This window comes from Lissotriton helveticus, chromosome 5_1, assembly GCF_964261635.1.
Source record: "Lissotriton helveticus chromosome 5_1, aLisHel1.1, whole genome shotgun sequence".
Classification (NCBI taxonomy): domain Eukaryota; kingdom Metazoa; phylum Chordata; class Amphibia; order Caudata; family Salamandridae; genus Lissotriton; species Lissotriton helveticus.
Window position 1 is genome coordinate 2052685447 of NC_136065.1, and position 23639 is coordinate 2052709085.

A 23639-nucleotide genomic window follows, 5' to 3' on the forward strand; every position below is an offset into this window, starting at 1 on the left:
ATGGAAAACGCTTATTGTTGTCTTTTATTATTTAAAGAAAACGAAAAGGATGAGCTTCAAGGATAGACTTCACGCTGCTTGTATTTGAAAATAATGAAACAGAAATGAACAGCTTCAAGTAAAATGCGTTAACCGATTTGTTTGCAGTAGAAAGCGCTTGAAAATTTGAGAAGAATGAGTTATAAATACCCACACGAAGTCTGGAGAAAAACGCTCTTTATTTCAGTGGTAGTGTTGTCCTAGCAACCACAAGATGGCGGTGGCGAGCGTAATGACGCTTGTAACGTCGAAGAATTGAGTCATCAAAGGCGTTGCTGCTGCGTGAATCAAAGCTGTGAAGAGCGAGGCTGCACTCGTGCATTCGGTAAGCGTTAAATGCTTTTCAAAAGATGCACACAGCTAATCAAACCGACTCACACGGTGGTATTCAAAGTCAAGAGATATCGTCTTAGCACGATCGGGTTTTCAGTCTAGTTTTGCCTTTTTACCAAAATAGTTAATATGGGTGTACACGCGAGGGAAACCCTTTTTAAATTCAGATCAACGGTTAATCAACGAAAAACGTTGGAGCTACAACATTGTAATCCACACACGAGTTAGAAGGGAAGGTGCTTCCACAAGAAAATTCCTTTGGTTTACTCACGATTCACGTTGAGTGGAAAAATAGTAAACAGTGAACGGTGCCGGTGAATTTTCGAAGCAGAAGAAAAAGTTGTAGAAGTTGATGTTACAAGTTGTGCCCATCTCGTTGCCATATTTGTAGTGACCTCTTCATTAATAGGACGACATCCAGATAGTTGGATTAAGTATTTATTGTCTCGTACTTCAGGAGGTAAAAGTGCATGCAGCAGATCATACAGGTAACAGTCATAAGCTAGATGACATTCTACAATCCCAGAATACTTTCCCAACAAGGTTCTATTACATAGTACAATTCCATTGCTCATTAAAGAAACATGCAACCACTACATAGTGCTTTCGCAATGTTTGGTCTTTTTGGGTCTCTTACCGTGTAAGGGGAGATCCTGGGGGTCACACGGTCTTTTAGAGAGCATGACTTCTCTGAGAGAAGACATCATGCATGACTTAATTTCTTGTTGCAGAAATTTTTTAAGTGAATCATCAATGGGGGCAGGTGAGCTATCAATGGCGTCATCAGAATCCATGTCAGACATGGTGTAATGATGAAAGGATATAAACAGGTAAAGTAATAATAATAAACTTCTCTATTTCTCCTCTTTTTTATTTTTTTTTGTTGGTTTTTTTATTTTTTTTTTGGGTTTAAGTCTAAAGCTACCCTTTTTTTTATATAGTAAGGGTGATTATTCTAGCTTGAAAGGATAAGGGGGTATAATAAATATGGGAGTAATGGGTGATTAAATTATTAGGATAGGTAATGGGTAATTAATGGGTTCATATAAGTCCTTAATAAAGATATTGGCAAAACTAAGGGATGCTGTTGTCAAAAAGCGTATAATTATAAAGGGGTATTATCATGGAACAAATTCGGGCAATGAGCGCAGTTGTCGAGTGTCTCCGGCGGCTGAAGCAGAGCAACTGAGAAACTATTTAGTCGTGCTCGAGCTCAGCCGCCGGAGCAAAGGAAAGTCGCTTGGGAGGGGAAGCACGCAGCGCAGGTTTTGCGAGCGTGCTTTCCTCTAACCCGAAAATGAGGAAATGGTGCGGAATCGTAAGCGCACCACCGCTGAGGGAAGCGGAGCTCGAGCGGCGAAAGGCGAGAAGGGGAAAGCCGAAATGACGGTAGAGAGGGGAGCGCGGTCGCGCGCTTGCTGAAATAAAGGGGTGTGGACAACCATAAATTGGAAGTCCATTGGGAGGGAGGGTGGCTAAGGGGGGGGGGGGAGCCTGTGCCACCCACGAAGGAAGACTCGTGCTAAGGCGCAGAGTTAGGGGCGTCGCTGCATAACGATAAAGACAGGCATTAAATCAGCACAGAGGTACAGACTCATAAAGGCTGCATAATACGTTACAATCAATACGACATAGTGACATAGAATTTAGAAAGACATAAGTCTAAGCTTAAAATGAAGGAGCAAGTAGTATTAGTGACTTATCTGCTGGCGAGCCGCTTTTAAAAGAGGCAGATCATCTCCTAGATACATCCTTTGTTATTGACTCTAGAACTTTATCCTTTGTGATGTAGTGCGGCTGTGTGAGTTGCTATTAAAGGATAAATTCATAATGTAGCCTCCGGTCTTTTAATGAAATTTGTATTACCCCAGCGTGTCTACCCCATCACCTTTAAAAAGGCAAACCCATGGAAACTGACCTTGAAGCAGTTAGTGCTGTGTGGTAGATAGAATATAGATTTTTGGGATAAATGATACTTAAGGCTTGTGTAGTTTGTTCTCAAAGGGCCCTGCTGTGGGTTTGCTCTAGGCTCCTTCTATGGTCACGTTTGACGCCAATAAGTCCCTTTATAGGCCATGCTAGGTGGTCAAGGTAAGAGGTCTGTTAGATATTTGATGCTAGTTCTCTGCTCTCAGAAGTTGCGTAGAGTACCTCCAGCACTCAGCCAGATGTCTCACTTCCCTATCTTCCTCAGCTGTCTGGTGATTGCAATGATCCTCAGCCTTCTCTTCCTCATCCTGCTGCGGTTCATCGCTGGGATCCTCATCTGGATCCTGATCATTGGTGTCATCGGGGTCATCGGATATGGTGAGACATTATGAGTGCTTGTGTGTCCCGAGTGTGCGCGTGATATAGGTGGTGTGCAGGAGCTTGTTAAGGCTTTGGGAATAGGCGGCCATGGTTTTTGGAAGGCTAAACTCCATCGTCTTCTGCCAAAACAGGTGGGCTGCTATGAGGGGTACCGTTTGTGTCAGTCTCATCTTCTCTACCACATCACGGTTAAAGACCTCTAGGGTGATGCATTAGTAGTCCTGATGATGAAAGAGGGATAGGAGAGAATATTGTTGGGTGGATGGAATAGAGTTAAAATAGTGAACGTGAAGAATGACAAAGTCAACATGCGTTGAAAGTATACCTTAAACTTGAATAGACAGAATGTCACTGTAAATATGCCTGGGTTGGATGCCATCATAGAAATGCATAAAAAGGTTACTACTGGAAATATGCATGGAAAGAAGGAAAATGTAAACGTAAATCCATAGAAAGCCACTATAAACATACATATGTAGAATCCCACCATGAACATTCTTAGGTAAAATGTCACCATAAGTGTGCAAGCAAACAAGCCCTAAACATACAAAGGTAGCATAACAGCAGAAATCTGCAATATAGGAATGTTTGTGGGAAGAATGGCTCCAACAACAGGGATAACAAGAATCCCATGACATTAGTGAGTAGAAACGTAATGTGGTTTCTAACAGGAATGTTCAAGCACCCGCCCACACATGCAAGCGATCTATATGTAAGGTAAGTGTGTCATTGCTTTTCCAGGATTTCACTGCCTGGCCCATCATGGTTGACCACAAGATTGTAGACGCCAAGCAAGCAGTAAAGGGGGCTACAAACTCAGCATGACCAGCAGTAGGTTCATGTTTTCAGTGGCACATTACTGTGGTACAACTGCAGGTTGGAGATTGGGTTGAGATGGTCAAGGTGGGTGGTAAGAATAACCGAGAAATTAATTTTGGGTACTGTCTTAGCTCTTGAAAAGAGCATTGCTATAGATAATGCCTGGAAAGTACTAAATCAATCAGCTTGGTGAGCAGCTGTGGTGTCACTCAAATCAGGATACATTCTTAAGATGGAGATATCTCCGATCCAAAATCCATTGAAATACTGTGCCATGGACCTGATGATATAGGACATGGTAGAAATAATCTTACCACTGCTTGAGGATCAACTGTTTTCCACGTCTGATTTAATTCCTAACATTTAAAATTTAGTTTCACAATTTCTAAAATCTGCATTCGGATTCTAATTAGTCAGGACACCACAGCAAAGTAATTGCTGCAGTGATAGATCACAAATCCATCGTGCATTTCGAAATAATAACCTGTCATGCTCGTTAGAATTTTTTTAATATTTTTGACAACAGAAGATTTCATAGTAGATCATAATTGGTAAACGGGCTAATAGTGTCTCTGGAAATGTCAACACTACCATTCTATCAATCATCTGACTGATGATTCAATCAGGACCATGCCTCTCCTTCCATGTTCTGATGGTCCACCTTAAAGTGATGTGTGAAGTAGAAACCTGGAAAGAAAGGTTTCCTGTGAAAGTAGGGACATGGAGACAGCCTTTCATACACAGGCATTACAATGCAATGAAAGATTGATGCTGAATATTGTGTTAATCTCTGAGGTTTCATTATTCTTTTCCCTCAGTATCTCAATACCGGCAAAAGTTACTACAACTGGAGATGAACACCCTTCTGATAAAAAAAGGCACTGGAAATGGCGCACCACTCCCAAAAACAAAAGAGAATTTATTCCTGTTACATTGTGGTTCAAAAGCAGGGACCAAAGCAAGAATATCATGACCAGCGATCAAAAAACAGAAGTTTTGCACGTTAGCCTTGCAACAAGTTTACCCACTACTCCACCTTTAGGACTGATTGATTGCCAGAGAGCAAGCATCAGGATCCATATTTTTACATCACCATCATACAGACAACTCAGAAATTTCAAAAATTTCTGGTGGGCAATGTTCACTACTGTAGGGAAATGTGCCTTTTTCTGCGTTGTCTCCCCGGATTTTTGCCTTTTTCTGGATAGTATTTTTGCTGACTTTAGAACGCTGAGCACTGCACCCCATGCTAACCAGAAGTAAAGTTTCTTTCCTTGCCCGTTAAACATGGTTAAATTGACTTATTCCTGATTAGCACATTTTCTTTTCCAGGCATTCCCCTGACCAGGCAGAAGCCGTGAATTATCCATGTTCTATCACCTGAACAAAGAAATCCATCAATGGATTAATTACTCTACCCTAGCTCTTTGCAGTGGCGCCCTGTGTAAGAAATCCACCTTTTCTGCCTGGTCACCCCATATTGTTCACATTTTTCTGGACACTATTTTTGCTGACTTTAGTACTCTCTGCATTTTACCCCTGTTAGCTAGGGGCAACGTTTCTATGCTCCCTCTTTCAAAATGGTTAAGTTGGCTTATTCCTGACTAGAACATTTAACTTGCCTGAAATGCTCAAGTGTAAGGTGTAGAAGATGCACCCAGGGCCTGAAAGTTGAATGCCGCTTCTGGACTGCCACGCATATTGTGCTGTCCACTATAGTGTCAGCACAAACATGGCTTCATTCCTATCTTGTGTAGCCTGACTAATGCAGTGTAAAACCTTCAGTGCAACCAGTCACAATAAGCCTTCTTGACAGGTAAAGTCCTTTCTTTTAAACGTTAATACATCGCCCCTAAGTAGGCCTTAAAGCTCACAAAGCAGGATGCATGGTATTTAAAAGTTGGACAGGTAGGAAATTAATATTACCATGTCCTGACACTGGCAAGGTCCAAAAAACAATTGTCACTGTGGCAGGCCTACCCGTCCTATGTAGAAAACCAGAGTACCGATTAAATGCTAATGCTGCAAACTGAGTAGAGGGGCCAGCTGGAAAAATATTGAAACCACTAAATAGATTTTTTGTTAAACATCCTATTCAATGGGAAAGTCAGATTTTTTATGAATATTAAGGAAAGAAAACTTGTCAAAAGTTACCCTTGAACTACCTGAGCTGTCAGAAAGTTAATTTGCATTAAGATTATCCTGTGCCAACTACCTGCCTGTTCTCAGCCTTGAATGAGGTGTGAAATTCCTCCCAGGAGCATACAATAGGCTGACCTGCATGTGCAGAGACGACTCCCCTGAAATCCACAGAATATGTAGGGCCGGAGCTTGTGGACACCCTTTTTGACACTAGAGTCAAATCCTGCCTGAGAGGTCTGTTAGAGACACATGTAACACTTTTGTGCGGATGAAATGAACAAACCAAGATACCAGGACAGTTCTTGTGTATCCACTGTTTGGGTGCTTTAGAACCCTGCCTTTGTCCTGCTGAACCTTTGTCTCCTAGTTTGTTGTGAATTACAGGACTTGCATCAAACTCAATTTTAGTGTTAGGGGCAGATTATGCTATTGGTCATATAGTGCACTCGCCAACACACTCAACCCTCTGAGCCCAAGTTTAGTGTGCCTGAAAACCTTCGCCATCTGGCAAACAACATTTTGGGCCTACACTAAAGCGTACAGGAACCACAGGAAAAAGTGCATTGGGTTGCCCCTGTGAACTTTTACCCATTGGTTAGGGAATGCCCAGCAGTTCTCCTCGTGGGTAAAGCTGATGTCAGGCATAAATGTGGCACAACAAGGTGCCTCATCAAAACACTTTCCAGACCTATGAGAGGACAGACAAAGGGTGGACCTGAGAGGGTCCCAGAAGGACTGGATTACTTCTTGTTGTACCTAGGACAAGAAGTGTCATCTCAGGGGTCAGTTGACTGATCTCTTGGGTCTTCTAACTTCAAGAGTCCTTTTTTTTTAAAATGCCCAGCTCACCAGTGGCAAATTGACCTGGATTGAACTTTGCTATTGGCCTCTGCCTGATACTTTTAAGGTGCTCCAAGTGCCCTCCCCTGAGGTCCTGAAAAACTTTGGAAATGTAACCCTGTGGTCGTTGGGGCAGCAGAAGAAAGATGGGAAACTTTGCGACCAGAGCTGTATTGCAGTAGGCCTCAAATTGCTCCTAGATCCCAGTCTACCATGACCATTGACTATCATTGGCACGTCGTGCTTTTTGGTGCTATTTCTACTTAAGACTTATTGGATTTTATCATTGTGGTGCTATTTTGGGTATTATATATGACTCTAATTTTCGAGTCCAGTTTTGGATATTTATTGCTGGGTGTTTTGACTAAATTACTGTTTTAGTACTGCAGAAATACTCTAAACATGGCCCTAAGTTAAGCCTGTCTGCTCTGGTCTATAGTTACCAGGGGTTGAGCTCAGGTTCACTTAATGACTTTAGGGGGTTGACCCTGACAATAGTTGTGAATATTGTTTGTGTGGGGGGCGATCACCTACCCCAAATATTAACCCAATTTACTACAAATACCAGTACGGGATTCTTCCTTTCGGTCTCAAATCTGCCTCACTAACGTGTTCATGGTACCTGGTGGGAGTCTCAGAAGATGTACATTTTCCTGTACCCCTAATTACATGATTTTCTCTAAAATCATTCACCGCTCAGGAGGCCGAGCATCACGTCAGCAAAGCAATCTCTGTTCTTCAGTGGATAGGTGTCAGAGGAAATCACTCCAAGTCTATTACCAGGGAGCGGTTTTAGAGACACAGGGCCAGATGTAGGAGCCAAAATACCGGTCGGTAACGGCCGAATTCGGACGTTACCGACCGGTATTTGGGTTTTCAGATGTAGGGGCATATATTTTACAGAATCGGTAAATTTACCGATTCTGTAAAATACCGAATCGGTATTTTTACCGATTCGGTATTTCCAAATGTAGGTGGCACTCCTGAGAGTGCCACAGGCCTTACAGATTCGGTATTTTACCACCCAATCCAATTGGGTGGTAAAATACCGAATCCAGGTGTGCATGCACATGTGTGCACGCACACCAATGCCATGTGGCACACAGACATGCCCTTAGGTCATGTCTGTGTGCCACATGGCACACATACCTGTATTTAGGGTGCTATAGGGTGTCAAAGTGACACCCCCTGCACCCTTGCAGGATTCGGTATTTACCGAATCGGTAAATACCGATTCGGTATTGCCCATTGATTCCTATTGGCTTCAAGGCCCATAGGAATCAATGGGCATTACCGAATCGGTATTTACCGATTCGGTAAATACCGATTCTTACCGATTCGGTAAATTTAAAAAGAAATTTACCTACATCTCAGTACTTCTATTTTACCGATTCATAAATACCGAATCGGTAAAATTCGGTATTTATGAATCGGTAAAATAGAATTACCTACATCTGGCCCCTAGTCAGCAATAGTGTAACTTTTTAAGAAGAGACATTGTATGATCTATCGGATGTGTAAGAATCTTCTAAAGAGGAGACATCTGGCGGTCCGCCAAAACTCCTCCATGTTTCTGGTATCCAGTGCCCCATTGCCAATCAGCCAGTCTCCTCACTAGCTGGAGATGTTTTGCATGAGGAAGAATGGAATGTATTCCCCTCCCCCTAGGACAGCAAGCAGAGGCAGCCCTTTTTGTCTAGAAGAGATTTTATTTGGAACTATCTCCTGATGCACAAGGGGTCAATACCTTTCCAACACAAGAGGAATTAGAAGGACCGGGACCAACAAACACCCTGCAGCAGCGGAAGGGTGGAGAACGGAACTGCTTATGAGGGGGCCATCGCAACCATTCCGCTGAACTTGTAATTGAGTTTGCATTATTTAGTCCTTCTTTTACAGTCATTCCATAGGGCCAAGCTGTGTGCAAGCAGACTTTTTTTTTTTTTACCCTAATTGTAGTCTAAATATGTTGGATTTAGAATGTCCCTTACCTTAGAAAGTACTTATTAGATGGAGGCAAGAACCGGAGTTGCAGAAGATGGGGTTTGTCTGTGTTGTCTCCCACAAAAGCGTGAAAGTATTAAGGCACTTAACCACCTAGCAAGTAAATGCAAGGAAGGTCATTGTGTTTTGATGACACTCGTGCAGAGAGGGATCGAAGCAGAACTATTGCAGGTTTGGGGATTGCCTGGCGTGTGCAGAGTGACATGTGGCTGAACAGTGGGCTCTAAATGTTTTCTCTTGCTCCATTCCAACAGGTATTTACTACTGCTACATGGAGTACGCCAAACTTAACCAGCAAGGGGCATCCATGCCGACTTTCCAGTTTACGACTGACGTCGCTGCATACCTTAAAGTCAAAGAGACCTGGCTGGCATTCTGTGAGTCTGAAAAATCTCAATGACTCTTTGTAAGAGCCTCACTGCTCTGTATTGTTGTCAAAGGACCTTGTTTGGGTTATATATACTATAGGTAGAGTTATACTGCCCATGTAGACCATAGGGAATGGATTGCTCTTGGGTGAGCTACAGGGCTTGTCCTCCAGAAATGTCATGATACTGTGTGAGGTGCAGGAATTTGGGTCATGTGAGAGATGCAGGATTGTCGTGCTCAGGTGTAAGATGGAGAAATGTATTTCAAAAAGAGAGACAGGGAGAGTAAGCGGACACTCTTGTTCCCCGGTCAATATTTCATAAGCAAAAGAAGAGTGTCCATGAGAAAGGACTGCGCCAATCACAGGAGCATTAGAACATCCTCACTGGGATGTTAAAGAAAGCCCTCACTCACCACCTAGTGATGACATGCTTCATCATCGGGCCCCACCAAAGAGACCGAATGTCTCTTTGGTGTGCTGCAACGCCAGAATTACTGCGGAGCGGGATGGTGAGTAGAGGGCGTGTTGTGTGCAAAATTATACTAGTGAGTGATGGAGGTTAAAAATGTCAGTAGTGTATCAAAGAAAAACTTTATTAAATGATCACTAAAGACAATGAAATTAAAAATTATGTGAGGGACCAGTCCACTTTAATTGAGTGGTGGGTTCCTACAATGTTGTCGACATGTTTCTTGCCATTGAAACGGTGTTAATTTACCCGGCAATTCTTCAGGACTGGGTGTGTGATAAACCCCGGCGGTATGAGCACGCTAAGGCCCACCCTAACCTAGGGACGTGAAAGTGAAAAAAATTAAATCAAATAGTGTCAAAAAGTGCAAAAAATTAGGAATAGAGACTTATCCCTAATTACTCCTGGTTTAGGAGGCTTCTACTGATCGTTTCTGCACTTTCTGGGTGTTATGAATAAACACCATGGGTCTCAGGAGGGGGGTGGAAGCGTATTCGGCACACCACCCTCGACGCTCGGCTGGATCGTCGGGGTCCAGTCTGAGGGCGACGTAGGTGGACCACGGGTGCCGAGCGTCGAGGGCGGTGTGCCGAATACGCTTCCACCCCCCTCCTGAGACCCATGGTGTTTATTCATAACACCCAGAAAGTGCAGAAACGATCAGTAGAAGCCTCCTAAACCAGGAGTAATTAGGGATAAGTCTCTATTCCTAATTTTTTGCACTTTTTGACACTATTTGATTTAATTTTTTTCACTTTCACGTCCCTAGGTTAGGGTGGGCCTTAGCGTGCTCATACCGCCGGGGTTTATCACACACCCAGTCCTGAAGAATTGCCGGGTAAATTAACACCGTTTCAATGGCAAGAAACATGTCGACAACATTGTAGGAACCCACCACTCAATTAAAGTGGACTGGTCCCTCACATAATTTTTAATTTCATTGTCTTTAGTGATCATTTAATAAAGTTTTTCTTTGATACACTACTGACATTTTTAACCTCCATCACTCACTAGTAGAATTTTGCACACAACACGCCCTCTACTCACCATCCCGCTCCGCAGTAATTCTGGCATTGCAGCACACCAAAGAGACATTCGGTCTCTTTGGTGGGGCCCGATGATGAAGCATGTCATCACTAGGTGGTGAGTGAGGGCTTTCTTTAACATCCCAGTGAGGATGTTCTAATGCTCCTGTGATTGGCGCAGTCCTTTCTCGTAAGATGGAGAAATGCCTTTGTCTGGTATGAGCTGCGGAAATGCCATGATCTAGTGTGATCTACAGGATTGCAATGACCTGATGTGACCTGTGGGGAGTCACCTGGCCAGATGTGAGCTGCGCGAATGCCCTGATCTGGTGTGAGATGCAGGAATTTACCATCCTGTGTGAGGTGGAGGAGTGTCCTGATTTGCTGTGAGATGCAGAAGTTTACTACCAGGTGTGAGATGCAGACGATTATAATCAGGTGAGGTGTAGGAAATTCCTGGTGAATTTACTATAAGGTGTGAGGTGGATGAATGCCCTGATCTGGTGTAAGTTGCAGGAATTTACTATCAAGCGTGAGGTGGAGTAGTGTCCTGATCTGCTGTGCGATGTAGGAATTCACTGATATGGTGTGAGCTGCAGGACCTTACAATCCGGTATAAAGTTGACAAATGCCCTGATGTGAGGTACAGGAATTTAACATCAGGTGAGAGGTTGAAGAGTGTGTGAGCTGCATGAATGTGCCATCAGGTGTGAGGTGGACAAGTGCCATAGTCTGGTGTGAGATGCAGTAATGCCCTAATGGGGTTCCTTTAGAACCAGACAGGAGAGTGGAGTGAAGGTTTGTGATACAATCCTTCATACTATGGGGGAGCTGATGTGAGGTCTGGAAGTCTTGTTCTGTTTAGAATCAGAATAGGCAGTTTCTAAAGATTTTGCAACTCTTACTATTTTAGATGAGAAACCCCAAATTTAAATACAGTTCTGAGTTCTCTAGATACTGGGGGCCTCATTTATGAAAAGTGACGCATCGCTGCGTGAAAACAGCGATGCGTCACTTTTCACTGCGCACTCCTTGTGACACCAATGATGCGTCATATTTAATGTATGACGCATCATGTCGCAAGGAGTTACAGATACGTCAGTATTTCTGAAGTATCTGTAAGCGCAAAAGTGACGCATTGCTGGAGTGTGTCACAAAAGTGACGCAACTCCAGCAATGCTCCCTTTCACATGGGGCAAGCCCCTTGTGAAAGGGCCTGCGTCAATCTTACGCCTGCTGTGAGGCAGGCGCAAGATTTTGACGCAACTGCGTCCTAAGAGTGACGCAGTGAAATCTCATAGATTTCACTGTGTCACTTCAACGACCCTTCCTTGCGTCAATACGCCCTCCCTTGCATACATTATACCTGGTGCTGGTATAATGTGGCGCAGGGGTTTACAAAGTGACGCATCTACCTAGATGCGTCACTTTGTAAATATGGTGCAACAAGGCACATTATTTACGCTGCTGGTGCGTCACAAAAAGTTACGCACCGGCGGCGTAAAAGTGACGCACAGCCTCATAAATGAGGCCATGTGACTTTTCTATTAGGTTCAGATGGTTGTGGAACTTGTAAGGACCATCCGATATCAATGGTGATAGCCAGATGACACTCTTAGGACCTTCTTTACTGGACTGACACTATGTCTGAACTAAGGAGTGGATGGTCATGGGCATCATAGTAGGCATTGGACAGATGCAAGTTCCCTGATGATCATAGTTCTCATGAATGAGAGTTGGCCAACTGAGAGTTTTTTATGTCTATTTTACTCATACTTGAAAGAGGGCATATGCAAGTCGCCAGATGGCAATGGTTGTTATTCTTGGGGAATAGGCCAGATGCAAGTCGTCTGATGGCTACAGTGCTCCTGCTGCAGTAGGCCAAATTAAAATTTCTGATGCCCTTTGGTTTGGTACTAGTAAACAATCTGAACTTTACTTTCTGTAAGCCATGGATTTTGAACTGTGAAAAGGTCCGGTGCAATGTCACTGATGACCATTAGTTTCATGCTGAAGTTAAATCTCTGGCCACCATATTTTTGGGAATGTGGGTAGATGAGAGGTCTGGTTTATTCTTTTTAAAAGGAATAAGACCGATATTAGTGCCACACATGTCCAGTTTTTGAAATAGGAATGGCCCTGATGCAAGTTCTTTGACTGGGATATGACACAGACCTGAACTGAGGAATCTGACTGGCATTGGTTTTGTAAGGGTTGCACTTTAAGAATAAATCTTAAGTTCATTCCCTGTCAACCATGTGCTTTAGATTGTCAAGAAGTCAGTTCACAGAAATCTATGAGATTTGAATGGAGAATACTGCAGATGCTGACGCCCCAAATGCCAAATGTTTTAGAATGACAATGTGCCGGAGGGTTGTCCTGTGGTAGCCATAATATTTACAAGGAAAATAGGTTGGCACTGAGCTCGATTTGAAGCGGGAATGGCCAGATGTGAGTTCTCCATGAATCATCTTAGGATTTAGTAGACGAATACCCCAGGGCCTTGTCTCTCTCACCGTATTTGAGTTGCTTCATGTCCTTTTCCTCCCAACAGTGATCATTTTGGCTGTGATTGAAGTCATTCTCCTCCTGCTGCTTCTCTTCCTCCGCAAGAGAATCCTCATCGCCATCGCCTTGATCAAGGAAGCTAGCAAGTAAGTGGTGATGGACTACCCTGCAGCCGCACAGCTCTCTTCTTTCCTTCTCTCTAGGTGTGCTGTGTTCGCATGCCTGGTGCTGACGTCTGCTACAGGGGCTGGTGCACCATCATGGGCGCCTTTCTCTTTGTCCATTGAGTCCCAACCCCCTTAACCCGATAAAGGCTGCATGACCAGTCTTTATGGTTCGATGTCAGAATTTTGAGTGGGAAATATCGACATTACAAACAGTTGCCTAAATATTGAAAAGGTATATATGTAAGTATAGCTGTACTATTTTTCACTCCACTTGATCATACCGTACCATTAAGATATAGCTGTTGTCCAGGTGAATATAAGTGGCTGTAAGTCTAGTAGACTTATGCTTACCATTATATACTTACCGTGTCGATGTTTTAGTCCTCGATATTGGTACTACGGTATTTTGGCACATTGCTACTTTCCACACAGTATTCTGGTAGTATACTATATTGTACTTATTGCTTTGCCTCACGTTTCAGGCTTTTCGTATGTATCCAGACCTGGTTTATAGGTGGAATCAATGGCTTTCTAATAAGGAGCCATACGCTTGAATACTCCCTCCTGAAGCTGGCTGATCCCTCTTCTAGAAGTGAAGGCCTTCTTTGATCCTGCTAATAACGTGCAGCTTTGCCCATTGCTCTGCCCCAGTGATCTCCATGGAGGTTGAAGAGGCTTGGTATTTAAGGTCTGGTTATTGTAAACATCCGGTTACATGTCCTGCTTTCAGCCCTGTCCCAGGCTTGACCCCCCACCCCAGCCCACATGCACCACATGGCAGCCTGCTGTTGTATGCAAGAGTTCACTTTATCTGTAAAACAATGGAAAAGGGTACACCCTAATCGGGTCCATGAATGTGGCTCCCCCACCACAATCCGCAAGAGTGTACTCTTGCAGCTTGGTATCATAAACCAGTGTGTGCGCTGTATTAGGTCTCATGTTTGGTGAATATTGTTTGATTGTTCATTTCTTCTGGCTGTTTCGGAGGCTCTCTGTTTTTAATGCAACACGTTTACAAGTTGGTAGTAGACAAATAAGTAAATAGGTAATATAGTGAATAAGTAATCCATCTTCCTGGTTTGTGTGGGAAGAGCATCAATCTTACCTCTAATGCTTCTTCTTTAACTTGTTTTAATGTCACAGGGGCATATTATCAAGGGGGTTTATCTCCGCTTTTTTGGCTTTAAAAGCCAAGAAAGCAGAGATAAAATTATCTCCCTATTACCTAGCTGTCGCTAACACCAGTTAGCGACAGCTAGTAGGAGATAGCGACCATCTTGGGCCCCACTTTGCATGTCAGTGATATTTATCACTAATGACATGCAAAGTGGGCGTCCCAAGATGTTAGCGACTGGAAACAGTCGCTAACATCGCTATCTCCTATTACCAACTTTTGGAGATATTCGCGCTAACCGCGAATATCTCCAAAAGCTAACACCTGCCCCTGAGCAGTTCTTAGCCATGTTATCCAATGGGAGGTGGATAACATGGCTAAGAGCATGAGCTCGGTAATGCATAAATATCGCTGACTTTTCAGCGATATTCATGCATTGCGGCAGTTTTTTATCGCATTTGCGATAAACCTTGGTAATACCAAGGTTTATCTGCGGTAAAAATCGCCGCATCTTAGCGGTAACATTTTCTCTCTAACCAAGCAATAGCGATAATTATCGCTATTGCTTGGTAATATGCCCCACAGTTCTTTGTTAGTTTGGCCTCTCTTCTTGGGGCATATTACCAACAACTAGCGATAATTATCGCTATGTTGGTTTAGCGGCGATATTTTTATCGCCGAGCTGCGGATATTTTGATCGCTTAGGAACCTTGCTATTATCAAGGTTTATCTCCTAAGCGATAAAAATCGGCCGAAATGCATGAATATCGCTGAAAAGTCAGCGATATTCATGCATTACCGAGCTAATGCTCTTAGCCATGTTATCCACCTACCATTGGATAACATGGCTAGGAACTGCTCAGGGGCAGGTGTTAGCTTTTGGAGATATTCGCGCTTAGCGCAAATATCTCCAAAAGTTGGTAATAGGAGATAGCGATGTTAGCGACTGTTTCCAGTCGCTAACATCTTGGCACGCCCACTTTGCATGTCATTAGTGATAAATATCACTGACATGCAAAGCGGGGCCCAAGATGGTCGCTATCTCCTACTAGCTGTCGCTAACTGGTGTTAGCGACAGCTAGGTAATAGGGAGATAATTTTATCTCCGCTTTCTTGGCTTTTAAAGCCAAATAAGCGGAGATAAACCCCCTTGATAATATGCCCCCTTGTTCCTTTACTTATCGTTGTCTTTGTTCAGTTGGGCTTCCCATTACACTGTTAGATAGTCCCAGGCCTGGATCAGTCACTGATTTCCTCTGCCTGTATTCTTGCTCACATGCAGTGCGGTGACTTCTTAGCCGCTCCTCTTAGCCAACAGCAGTACTAATCTTTGAATCTACATGCTGCTTTTCGACTCTTAGGTCATGGCATCAGGTCTACGAGAAATGTCTTCATGGTGGTGGTTTGTTTTCCAGTTACCTTTGTGTGTATTGTGGTCATTTGTTTCCATACTCCATTATGACCTGGCATGACCATTGTATGTGCCAAAACCTGCTTTTTCATTTCCCCTGTTGGGCATATAGCTGAAAGCTGCGAGTGCGTCTCCGAGGTAAGATGCAACCTATGTAGCATATTAAAATAAGGGAGCTCAAATCTGGCATTCCAGGATACTTTTGATGTATAATTTAATATCTGTGCCCAATTCTAGACCTCTGATTCATTATCAAGGTCTCACGACCATGGTTTTCTCATTTCATTCAACTCACTTTTATTTTGTTTCATATGAAATCAGAATGTTCTATATTTCCATAAACATAATATGTAGTGCAGTTGGACCGGTAAATCAGCAAAGTAGCATAGGACCCTTGGTTGGACCACCATCGTCAACGGTGCTATTCTGACAATAGCATGAGTGGTAGGGTCCTCCTCGAACAGACGCTGTCCTCTCTTCCTTTGTTGCCCTCAATGATATCCCACTCCTTCTTGAATATCTGCACCCCCAGATATCAAAACATGTTGGGCTCCCATATTAATGGGTGCCTCAAATATTGAGGTGATCTCAATGTCAGACTTGGGGTTTATTGGAAAGATAGTCTACTTATTTGCTTTAAAGATTAAAAGCCCTCCATATTATTCTAGATCATTAATAGATGGAATTAATCCTGTCTGTACATAATGCTAATCATCTCCTGCATGACTACCAGTCTGGCTTTAGATCACGCTTCAGCACGGAGTCTGCTAACTTACACATTGTAGAAGATACCTTCCTCACCACAGATGAAGATGACCCCGCCTCCTGATATTGCTGGACCTCTCAGCTGCCTTTGACATAGACGCCCATCCCACCATCATACGCCCTGGAGTCTGAAATGGATTCACTGACAATATCCTTCCCTGGTTCTCCTCCTCCCTTTGCAACCAACACAAGTTTGTTCACATGAGCCCCTCCTGGTCCCAAAAGATCCAGACACCTTAGCGGCGGCTTCTACGCTAAGGTGGCGGAGTGTTGCCCCACAGGAAAAAATATATTGATCACACTGTTATCATCATTTTATTTTTCCGTACTTGCTCTGTAGGGGCAGAGCGGAGCTGAGCTACCAACTGAGGAGAGGAGGAATGGTGGGCACTTTCTAAGTGCGCATGACAGTTTGGCCAGCCGTCTTGGACCGACCAAACCGTCTTGCACACTTAGCATGTTCTCCACCAGGCTGTATTGCACAGCCTGGGTGGAGAACATGCACAGGCTCCCAGTCCCTGTCTGAGCGCCAAACCACGGCACTCAGACCAATCACGGTGCTGCTTTCATGCTGGGCACATTGGTGATTGGCTTTCACTTAACTCCAGGCCATTTGAATTCACCCCGGACACCAGCCATGGTCCTCAAGGAACAGAAATGCAAATAAACAAAAATGGCCTGGTACCAGCTCTTTTCTAAAGAACGTCAAACCATATCTTCCAGAAAGCGACATGAGAACTGCTGTTAAAGCCCTTGTACTCTGGTGGTGGTATTGCCCTTCTCCATGTCCTCCAGAACTCCACACTTGCAGCCCTTAATGGCATTCGACACACAGCAGCACATCTCATCTAAGGTCTGAGGAAATATGGTCACGTCACCCCCATCCTGATGGAACTCCATTGACCCGCACCATCTTCAAAACCAGCTGCATTATTGACAAGGCCATCACAACCAGCATCACTTCTCATCTTGTAGACAAGGTCACAATCTCTGCTGCAGCCAACCTTCTGCATTATTGTTCCCTCACAAAAATGACACAATAAGTCAGTCAGGTCAGTGTTTCAAACGCTAGTTCCTTGCAACGTTTCAAGGCCGTTAATAGGGATAGCTGGGCCTGGCAGTTTAGGCTTTCTTGGAGTATGGGGGAGCTGAGACACTAAATGTTGTAAAGGTATGACCAAGTGCTGGATTAGTATTGCGAAAGGGTGACCCCGCCCCCCTCCTGTTGAAGATCTGGCTTTTCAGTTAAACAACCTACCATTCCCAGGGCTACTGCTGCTGTCCTAGCACCTTCTCCTGCTCAGATATGATTGCATTTCGGCATGCTATACCCGCTGAGGAACTATTCCTTGATGTACTTTGTTTCTCACAAATGCCTTGATGCTCACTGCTTCTCACGGATGTCTGCTTCTCACCCCTGTACGTTTCTTCTCTCCCGCAGGGCGATTGGCCACATCATGTCCTCCCTCGTGTATCCGCTGTTCACCTTTGTCCTGCTGGTCATCTGCGTGGCCTACTGGGGCATCACCGCGCTGTATCCTTTAACCAATCAGGGCTGGGAATCAGGGGGTTTGGAGAGGACCCAGCAGAATCTAGAATGATTGTGTTGATGCAAAAGAAGGATCTTTGTGCCATGGACGTTATGAAAATTTTCTGTCTGGAGTATAGTATTGTCCTGGTTCACTTTTTCGCTAACAGAGCATTGTAGAGCCCCCTCATCCCCCTCGCCCCTCCACATATGAAACCTCTTCATTTACCCGTAGATGCCTCCTCAGTATACACAGGTTCAGGGACAGTCGCCATGGCATTGCACTGGACCCAGATATCCACCGTGTGCGCCTTGTGTGTGGTGGTGCACAGCTCTGCAGGGAGAGAATGGTCCTTTCTCCCAAGCCTGCTTCCCAGGTTGGTGCTGCCTTGCTCTCTCACTCTTCCTCTGTGATGGAGAGGGGTTTGGCAGTCACTCTTGCGAGACGCTGGAGGTCTACACTTTCCCACACGTTTATTTTTTATCAAAGTTACTATCTCTTCACAGAAAACCCTGGTAATAAAAAAGGGATATTGTCTGTTTGTGCGATTTTATAGTCAATGTAGGAAGCTGGTACCCAGCCTGGCTATTTCCGTCCCCTCCATGACCACACTATGTGTAAACTCCGTTTTGTTCAGCACTGCACCTGGGCTCAGGCAGGCTAGATTTAATATTACAAATAACGGTTTAAGCACTATTGGTCATTGTACTTAAAGTGTCATATTTTAGATGCTAGAGGAAAGGTTTGTCCTTTACGTTGCCACTTGATATCTGTACTTCGTACCACTGCACAAATCCTGTATACACATCTAGTTGGTTTACAACAGTGGCATCTTGGCAACACAAGATTGAAACGGCTTTCCTTTAAAAAATGTGTTTTAGTCAAAGCACATTTGGTAGAGTTTGATCACCAGGCCTCTCCTGCTCCAGGGTTGAAAAATAGCAACTGTCAACAGATAAACAGGCATTGGCAAAGCCAATTGGTCTGGGTTACTTTGCCAACTAAAATATTTCAAAAAGATATTGCTGTGAAAAAGCAAAAACAATTCCTCTCTGTGTACAATACATATATGAAATAAATAATTTAGTGTGTGAGGATTCAGTGTATTTCTGAGATGTGAAATAGTCCCTCATGTGTTGTGATGCAAGCACTCCATACTTTATGGTGGTTTTCTCATATGTCTTTAGCACAATTGACCTCAAAACTAACTTAGTGGCCATGTCCAGGTGAGGATTAATTGCAAAACGAACGATTGATGGACAGAATGCTGAACAGTGTCAAACTTTCACCCCCAGTACAGGAATCTGGGCCTAAATCCACCGTTTTTTGCTCACCATGCCATTCCAGTTTGGGCCTAGCCATATGCCAATCAAGTGAGGAGCAAGGGCAATGCATCCTCCTGGTCCTCCTCCTACTTGCTGACATTATCTCGTTTCTAGGATTTTTAGGCCCACCGGATGGCACCCACATTGAAACACAAGAGCCCAGAACTGTGGAGGTGCACACGTTGGGAAGCGCACAGGATGTCTACAAGTTAATCCCTTGGTAGTCCAGCTTTCCCCATCATAGTCTTATGGTACATCAGTTGCAGGTGCTACCCAACAGTCCCTGTCTTACCCAAAAGCCTGGCTGGCTCTGAGAAGCCAAGATGGCTGCCGTGGTAGCTCCTCCTTCCTGGTAAGTTTGTAAATAAGCAGAGGGCCGCAGAGAAGGGCTGCATGGTATCAGTTTACCAGAGAGAGCGGTCTAGGGGCCAGATGTAGGAAGGCAAATACCGGTCGGTAACGGCCGATTTCGAACGTTACCGACCGGTATTTGGAGTTTGGGATGTAGGGGCATGTTAAAATACAGAATCGGTAATTTTACCGAATCTGTAAAATACTGAATCGGTATAATTACCGAATCTGTATTTTGACATGTAGGTAGCACTGTAATCAGTGCTACAGGGGTTTAATATTTCTTAATTTAGCACCAACTAGAAGTTGGTGGTAAATAATGAAAACCCTTTAAAAAGCATTTCTTTTGCTTTTTAAACAGTGCCGTGTTGCAGACATACATGCCCTTATGGCATGTATGTCTGCATACATGCCCTAAGGGCATGTATGTCTGCAACATGTGCACCCATGCACAATTGAGGGGTGCAACAGGGTGTCAAAGTGACACCCTGCCACCCTTCAATGTTTCCCCCAATTACCGAATCGGTATTTACCGATTCGGTAATTGCCATTCATTCCTATGGGCCTCCAGGCCCATAGGAATGAATGGCAATTATTGCCAAATCATACCGATTCGGTAATTAAATCAGTAAAATTACCTACATCCCGATTGCCAGTTCTTAAATACCGAATCGGTATGATTCAGTATTTAAGAATCGGTAATCTGGGATTACCTACATCTGGCCCTAGGTCTATAGAGGAAGCTATGTGTGCGAGATGAGGACATGAGGTCATGTGTGCTGCCACTCATTGGCCTTGGAGACAGTGACAGTGATTCCTCTCCACTTTGGCTCCCATATCTTTCACTCACCTTTTTGACTTGGGGCCTTATTTAGATCCTGGTGGACGGGTCGCTCCATCACAACGGTGATGGATATCCCGTCCGCCGAAATACAAATCCCATAGGATATACTGAGGTTTATATTTTGGCAAATGTGATAACTCTTATCTTTATGATGGAGTAACCTGTCCGCCAAACATCTAAATCGGTTCCTTCGTGTGTTGTTTTTGTCTGCTGGGGGCTGGTGCTGGTATCTTCAGCTTTCTCTGTGGAAGCACATTTACTAATGGTGTTAAGCAGATAAACAAGGCAGAAAGTGTGGCAGGGTAGATATTACTCATTGCAAAAAAGAGTTACTTAGCACCAACCTTATGGGCGTTGAACACATTTCTTGAGGTAGCACACCCTGTTTTACAGTAACATCCAAACGGTAGTGCTTGTTCTGAGTGTGTGAACAGTTTAGCTTTTCATCCTCCTTAACTCAGTGACTTCAGATATCTAGCCACATCTGGCAGCCCCTTGTACCGGGTGACCCCAACAAACAGCAGCCTCCCAGACTGCAATAATGTCAACTGGACGGAATCTTGTGACCCTATGGTAACTAACTCTCTTGAGTGCTAGTAGAGCGGGTTAAAGTTAACTGCTTCTATGGCTTGTACTGTACACAATTTGTCGGACCATACTCGGCAATTTTGCCCATATAAAAAAGTCCCTCAAGCCTTGGTTTAACCCAAACAGTTTATGGAAAAAATGGCGCTTACATTTAATGCAAGAAGTCCCTCCATCCAGTGCGATGATAGAGCCATTGTCTTTCAACAGACATCTCTACTCGAGATCTGCAAGGCTGCTGCATGGGCATCTCTATACACTGTCGCCAGACTCCCCGTTTGGATCTGGATTCAGTGGCAGATAGGTGGTTCAGCAGAGATTGCTTACAACATGTGGTACTTAAGACTCACATCTTTGGTGTAGTAGTGCTGCCATGGAAACTGTAGGTGTCAGAAGATTCATAGAAGCTGCAAGTGTACGTATCGGCAACTGACCTGCATTAATGCGTAATCCTTGAGTGTTGTGTTCCTGCTGGTATCTGCTGTTTCCCAGCGGCGGCCAGCTCAGGTAAGCGCGGTGCGGCGGGGCAGGGCACGGTGAGGGGAGGGCGGCGGGGGATTCGACGGATGACGGAACAGGTATAATTAAATACATAATGCCTATTCCATCAGCTTCCTTCCTTCTGTGCCCTGCCCCACCCCACCGCGCTTACCTGAGCCACTTACCTTCCACATCAGGGGCTCCTTCTCTCTTGTCGAACTCCGCAAGAAGCTGTAGACCTGGCTTTTCAATAACCAACCTACTGTAGGTAGTACGCTGCACGCACACCTGCTCAGTGCCAGGACACCCTCGCGGGTGATAGTGCGGTTTACATATAAACATAGCACAACACAACACCTGCTGGAGCAAGGAGTATTCTTTGGCTTGGATCAGTTGAAATGGTTAGTCTTCTACATCGCATGTAGCAGGCGGCAACTCAAGAGTCTTGTTGTCTTTCTACACATACAGTTCAGAACAATATCCAGTTTAAGGTGTTGAACATTGTCCATTAGGCAGTCTGACACACAAGAGCGTGCAGCAGGAACAGCCCTCGGCTTACAGACAGCTGTCAGCTACCCTCCAAGGACCAGCAGCCAAGACTCTTGGTTGTTCTGATCTTCATGTAGAGTCCAGCATTTGTACATCTGGGTCCAGTGCTTTGGGGAAAACAAGTTGAAAAGAGCCTGTTCAGCCTTAATTATATAATCGAACAGAACGAAGAGGCAAGGGTAGCCGATTCCAGTGTTGGGGAGCTAAAAAGGAAAAAAGAGCAGCCACCATATATGGCTGTGCGGATACATTTGGGCGTAGCAATAGCAGCTCACTGGATCGGAGCCGGCATAACGGGAAATATGGCTGCAGTTTCTCTGGGCTGCAGTTCCACTGTAATTCGTATCTGGGCTATTGTCTCACTCGTGTTCTCTCCTCCTCTTCCAGAATTTCAATGGCTCCAAGTTGTTCTCAAACTGCTCGTCCACGAGGTGCATCTTCTTCAAATACAACACCGAGGGCATCTACCAGCAGAACCTCTTCAACCTTCAGATCTACAACATCTTCGGCTTCCTGTGGTGCATCAACTTTGTCATCGCTCTGGGCCAGTGCGTGCTGGCTGGCGCCTTCGCCTCATACTACTGGGCCTTCAACAAACCCGCCGACATCCCCTACTTTCCTGTGGCCGGCGCCTTTATGCGCACACTCAGGTGAGGCTGTGCGGAACTGAGCTCAGGGGCCTTTGAGACATTGAGCCACCAGCCGGTTACTTGTATTTAATCCTATCCCCAATGGGCGCCAATCCAACACTTTATTAGGCCAAGTTTATTCAATTTCATGATGCTTTCTTTAAAAATCTAATTTGGTGTAGTTTATTAATATGTTTTATGAAACTTACAGTGTGGTGCTAAATCCCTGAGCACATTCAAGTAATATTTTTTACACACATTCACTCTTTTTTTTTTTTCTTTTCCAAACGTCCAGTCCATCTAACTGAGGGAGTATTGTAAATTTTCTGTGGTAATAGGAAATCAACAGAAGCCAATTATTTTGTTACCATTACTAGGATTGGTGCAGTATTTGGCGAATCCTCTCGTCAAATTCCTTTCCAGAGCCTCTTTATAAAAAAGGACAACGTTGTGTAAATGACCCCAGCACGGGACAACTTACACTGATATCAGACAATGTGACATTTCTGCCAGGCTATTTTGAAACAGTCTTCAAACAACATTTACACTGGGTGAATGGTGCAAATTGTGATTTATATTTTTGTCATGACACTGCTCCAAAATTGTCATTGCTTCTCTAGCGACCTCTTCAAGTTCTTTACCTTAGAATTCTTCCTGGCTGCCATGTTGGACCATGGAAATAATAACTTTTATTATAGGTAAGTGTTTGTATATTAGTGAATTAGGCAAGGTTTTCCATAGAGGGTAAACTAATGAGGGAAATAAGTCTTGAGTTTAGGGGGGCGCCCAAGCATTTGGGCTGCTCTCAGTTTGTTTGAATTTTGCAGATTTATATAGCGTGAACTCGACCCGAAGGTATTGGAGCGCTTTACACAAGCACCAGTTCCGTTACAGGCAACACATTCATTTTTAGGAGATTAAGTGATTTGCCCAGAATCACAGGATGTTGAGCCGACACCGAGGCTCAAACCTGGTTCCCCAGCTCCAAAATTGGCAGCAATTGGCAATTGTCCACATCCACTCCGCTCCGA

At 44.2% G+C, this 23639-nt stretch overlaps 1 protein-coding gene across 1 annotated transcript in view; it reads left to right on the plus strand.

Moving 5' to 3' along the window:
- SLC44A4 (solute carrier family 44 member 4) overlaps positions 1–23639 on the plus strand; it is a 318362-nt gene that overhangs the window by 259991 nt on the left and 34732 nt on the right. Inside the window, exons 10-15 of the mRNA XM_078645926.1 lie at positions 2567–2679; positions 8742–8864; positions 12906–13005; positions 17758–17850; positions 20836–20938; positions 22367–22629. Coding sequence (XP_078502052.1) covers positions 2567–2679; positions 8742–8864; positions 12906–13005; positions 17758–17850; positions 20836–20938; positions 22367–22629 — 795 coding nt within the window. The remainder of the gene's footprint in view (positions 1–2566; positions 2680–8741; positions 8865–12905; positions 13006–17757; positions 17851–20835; positions 20939–22366; positions 22630–23639) is intronic.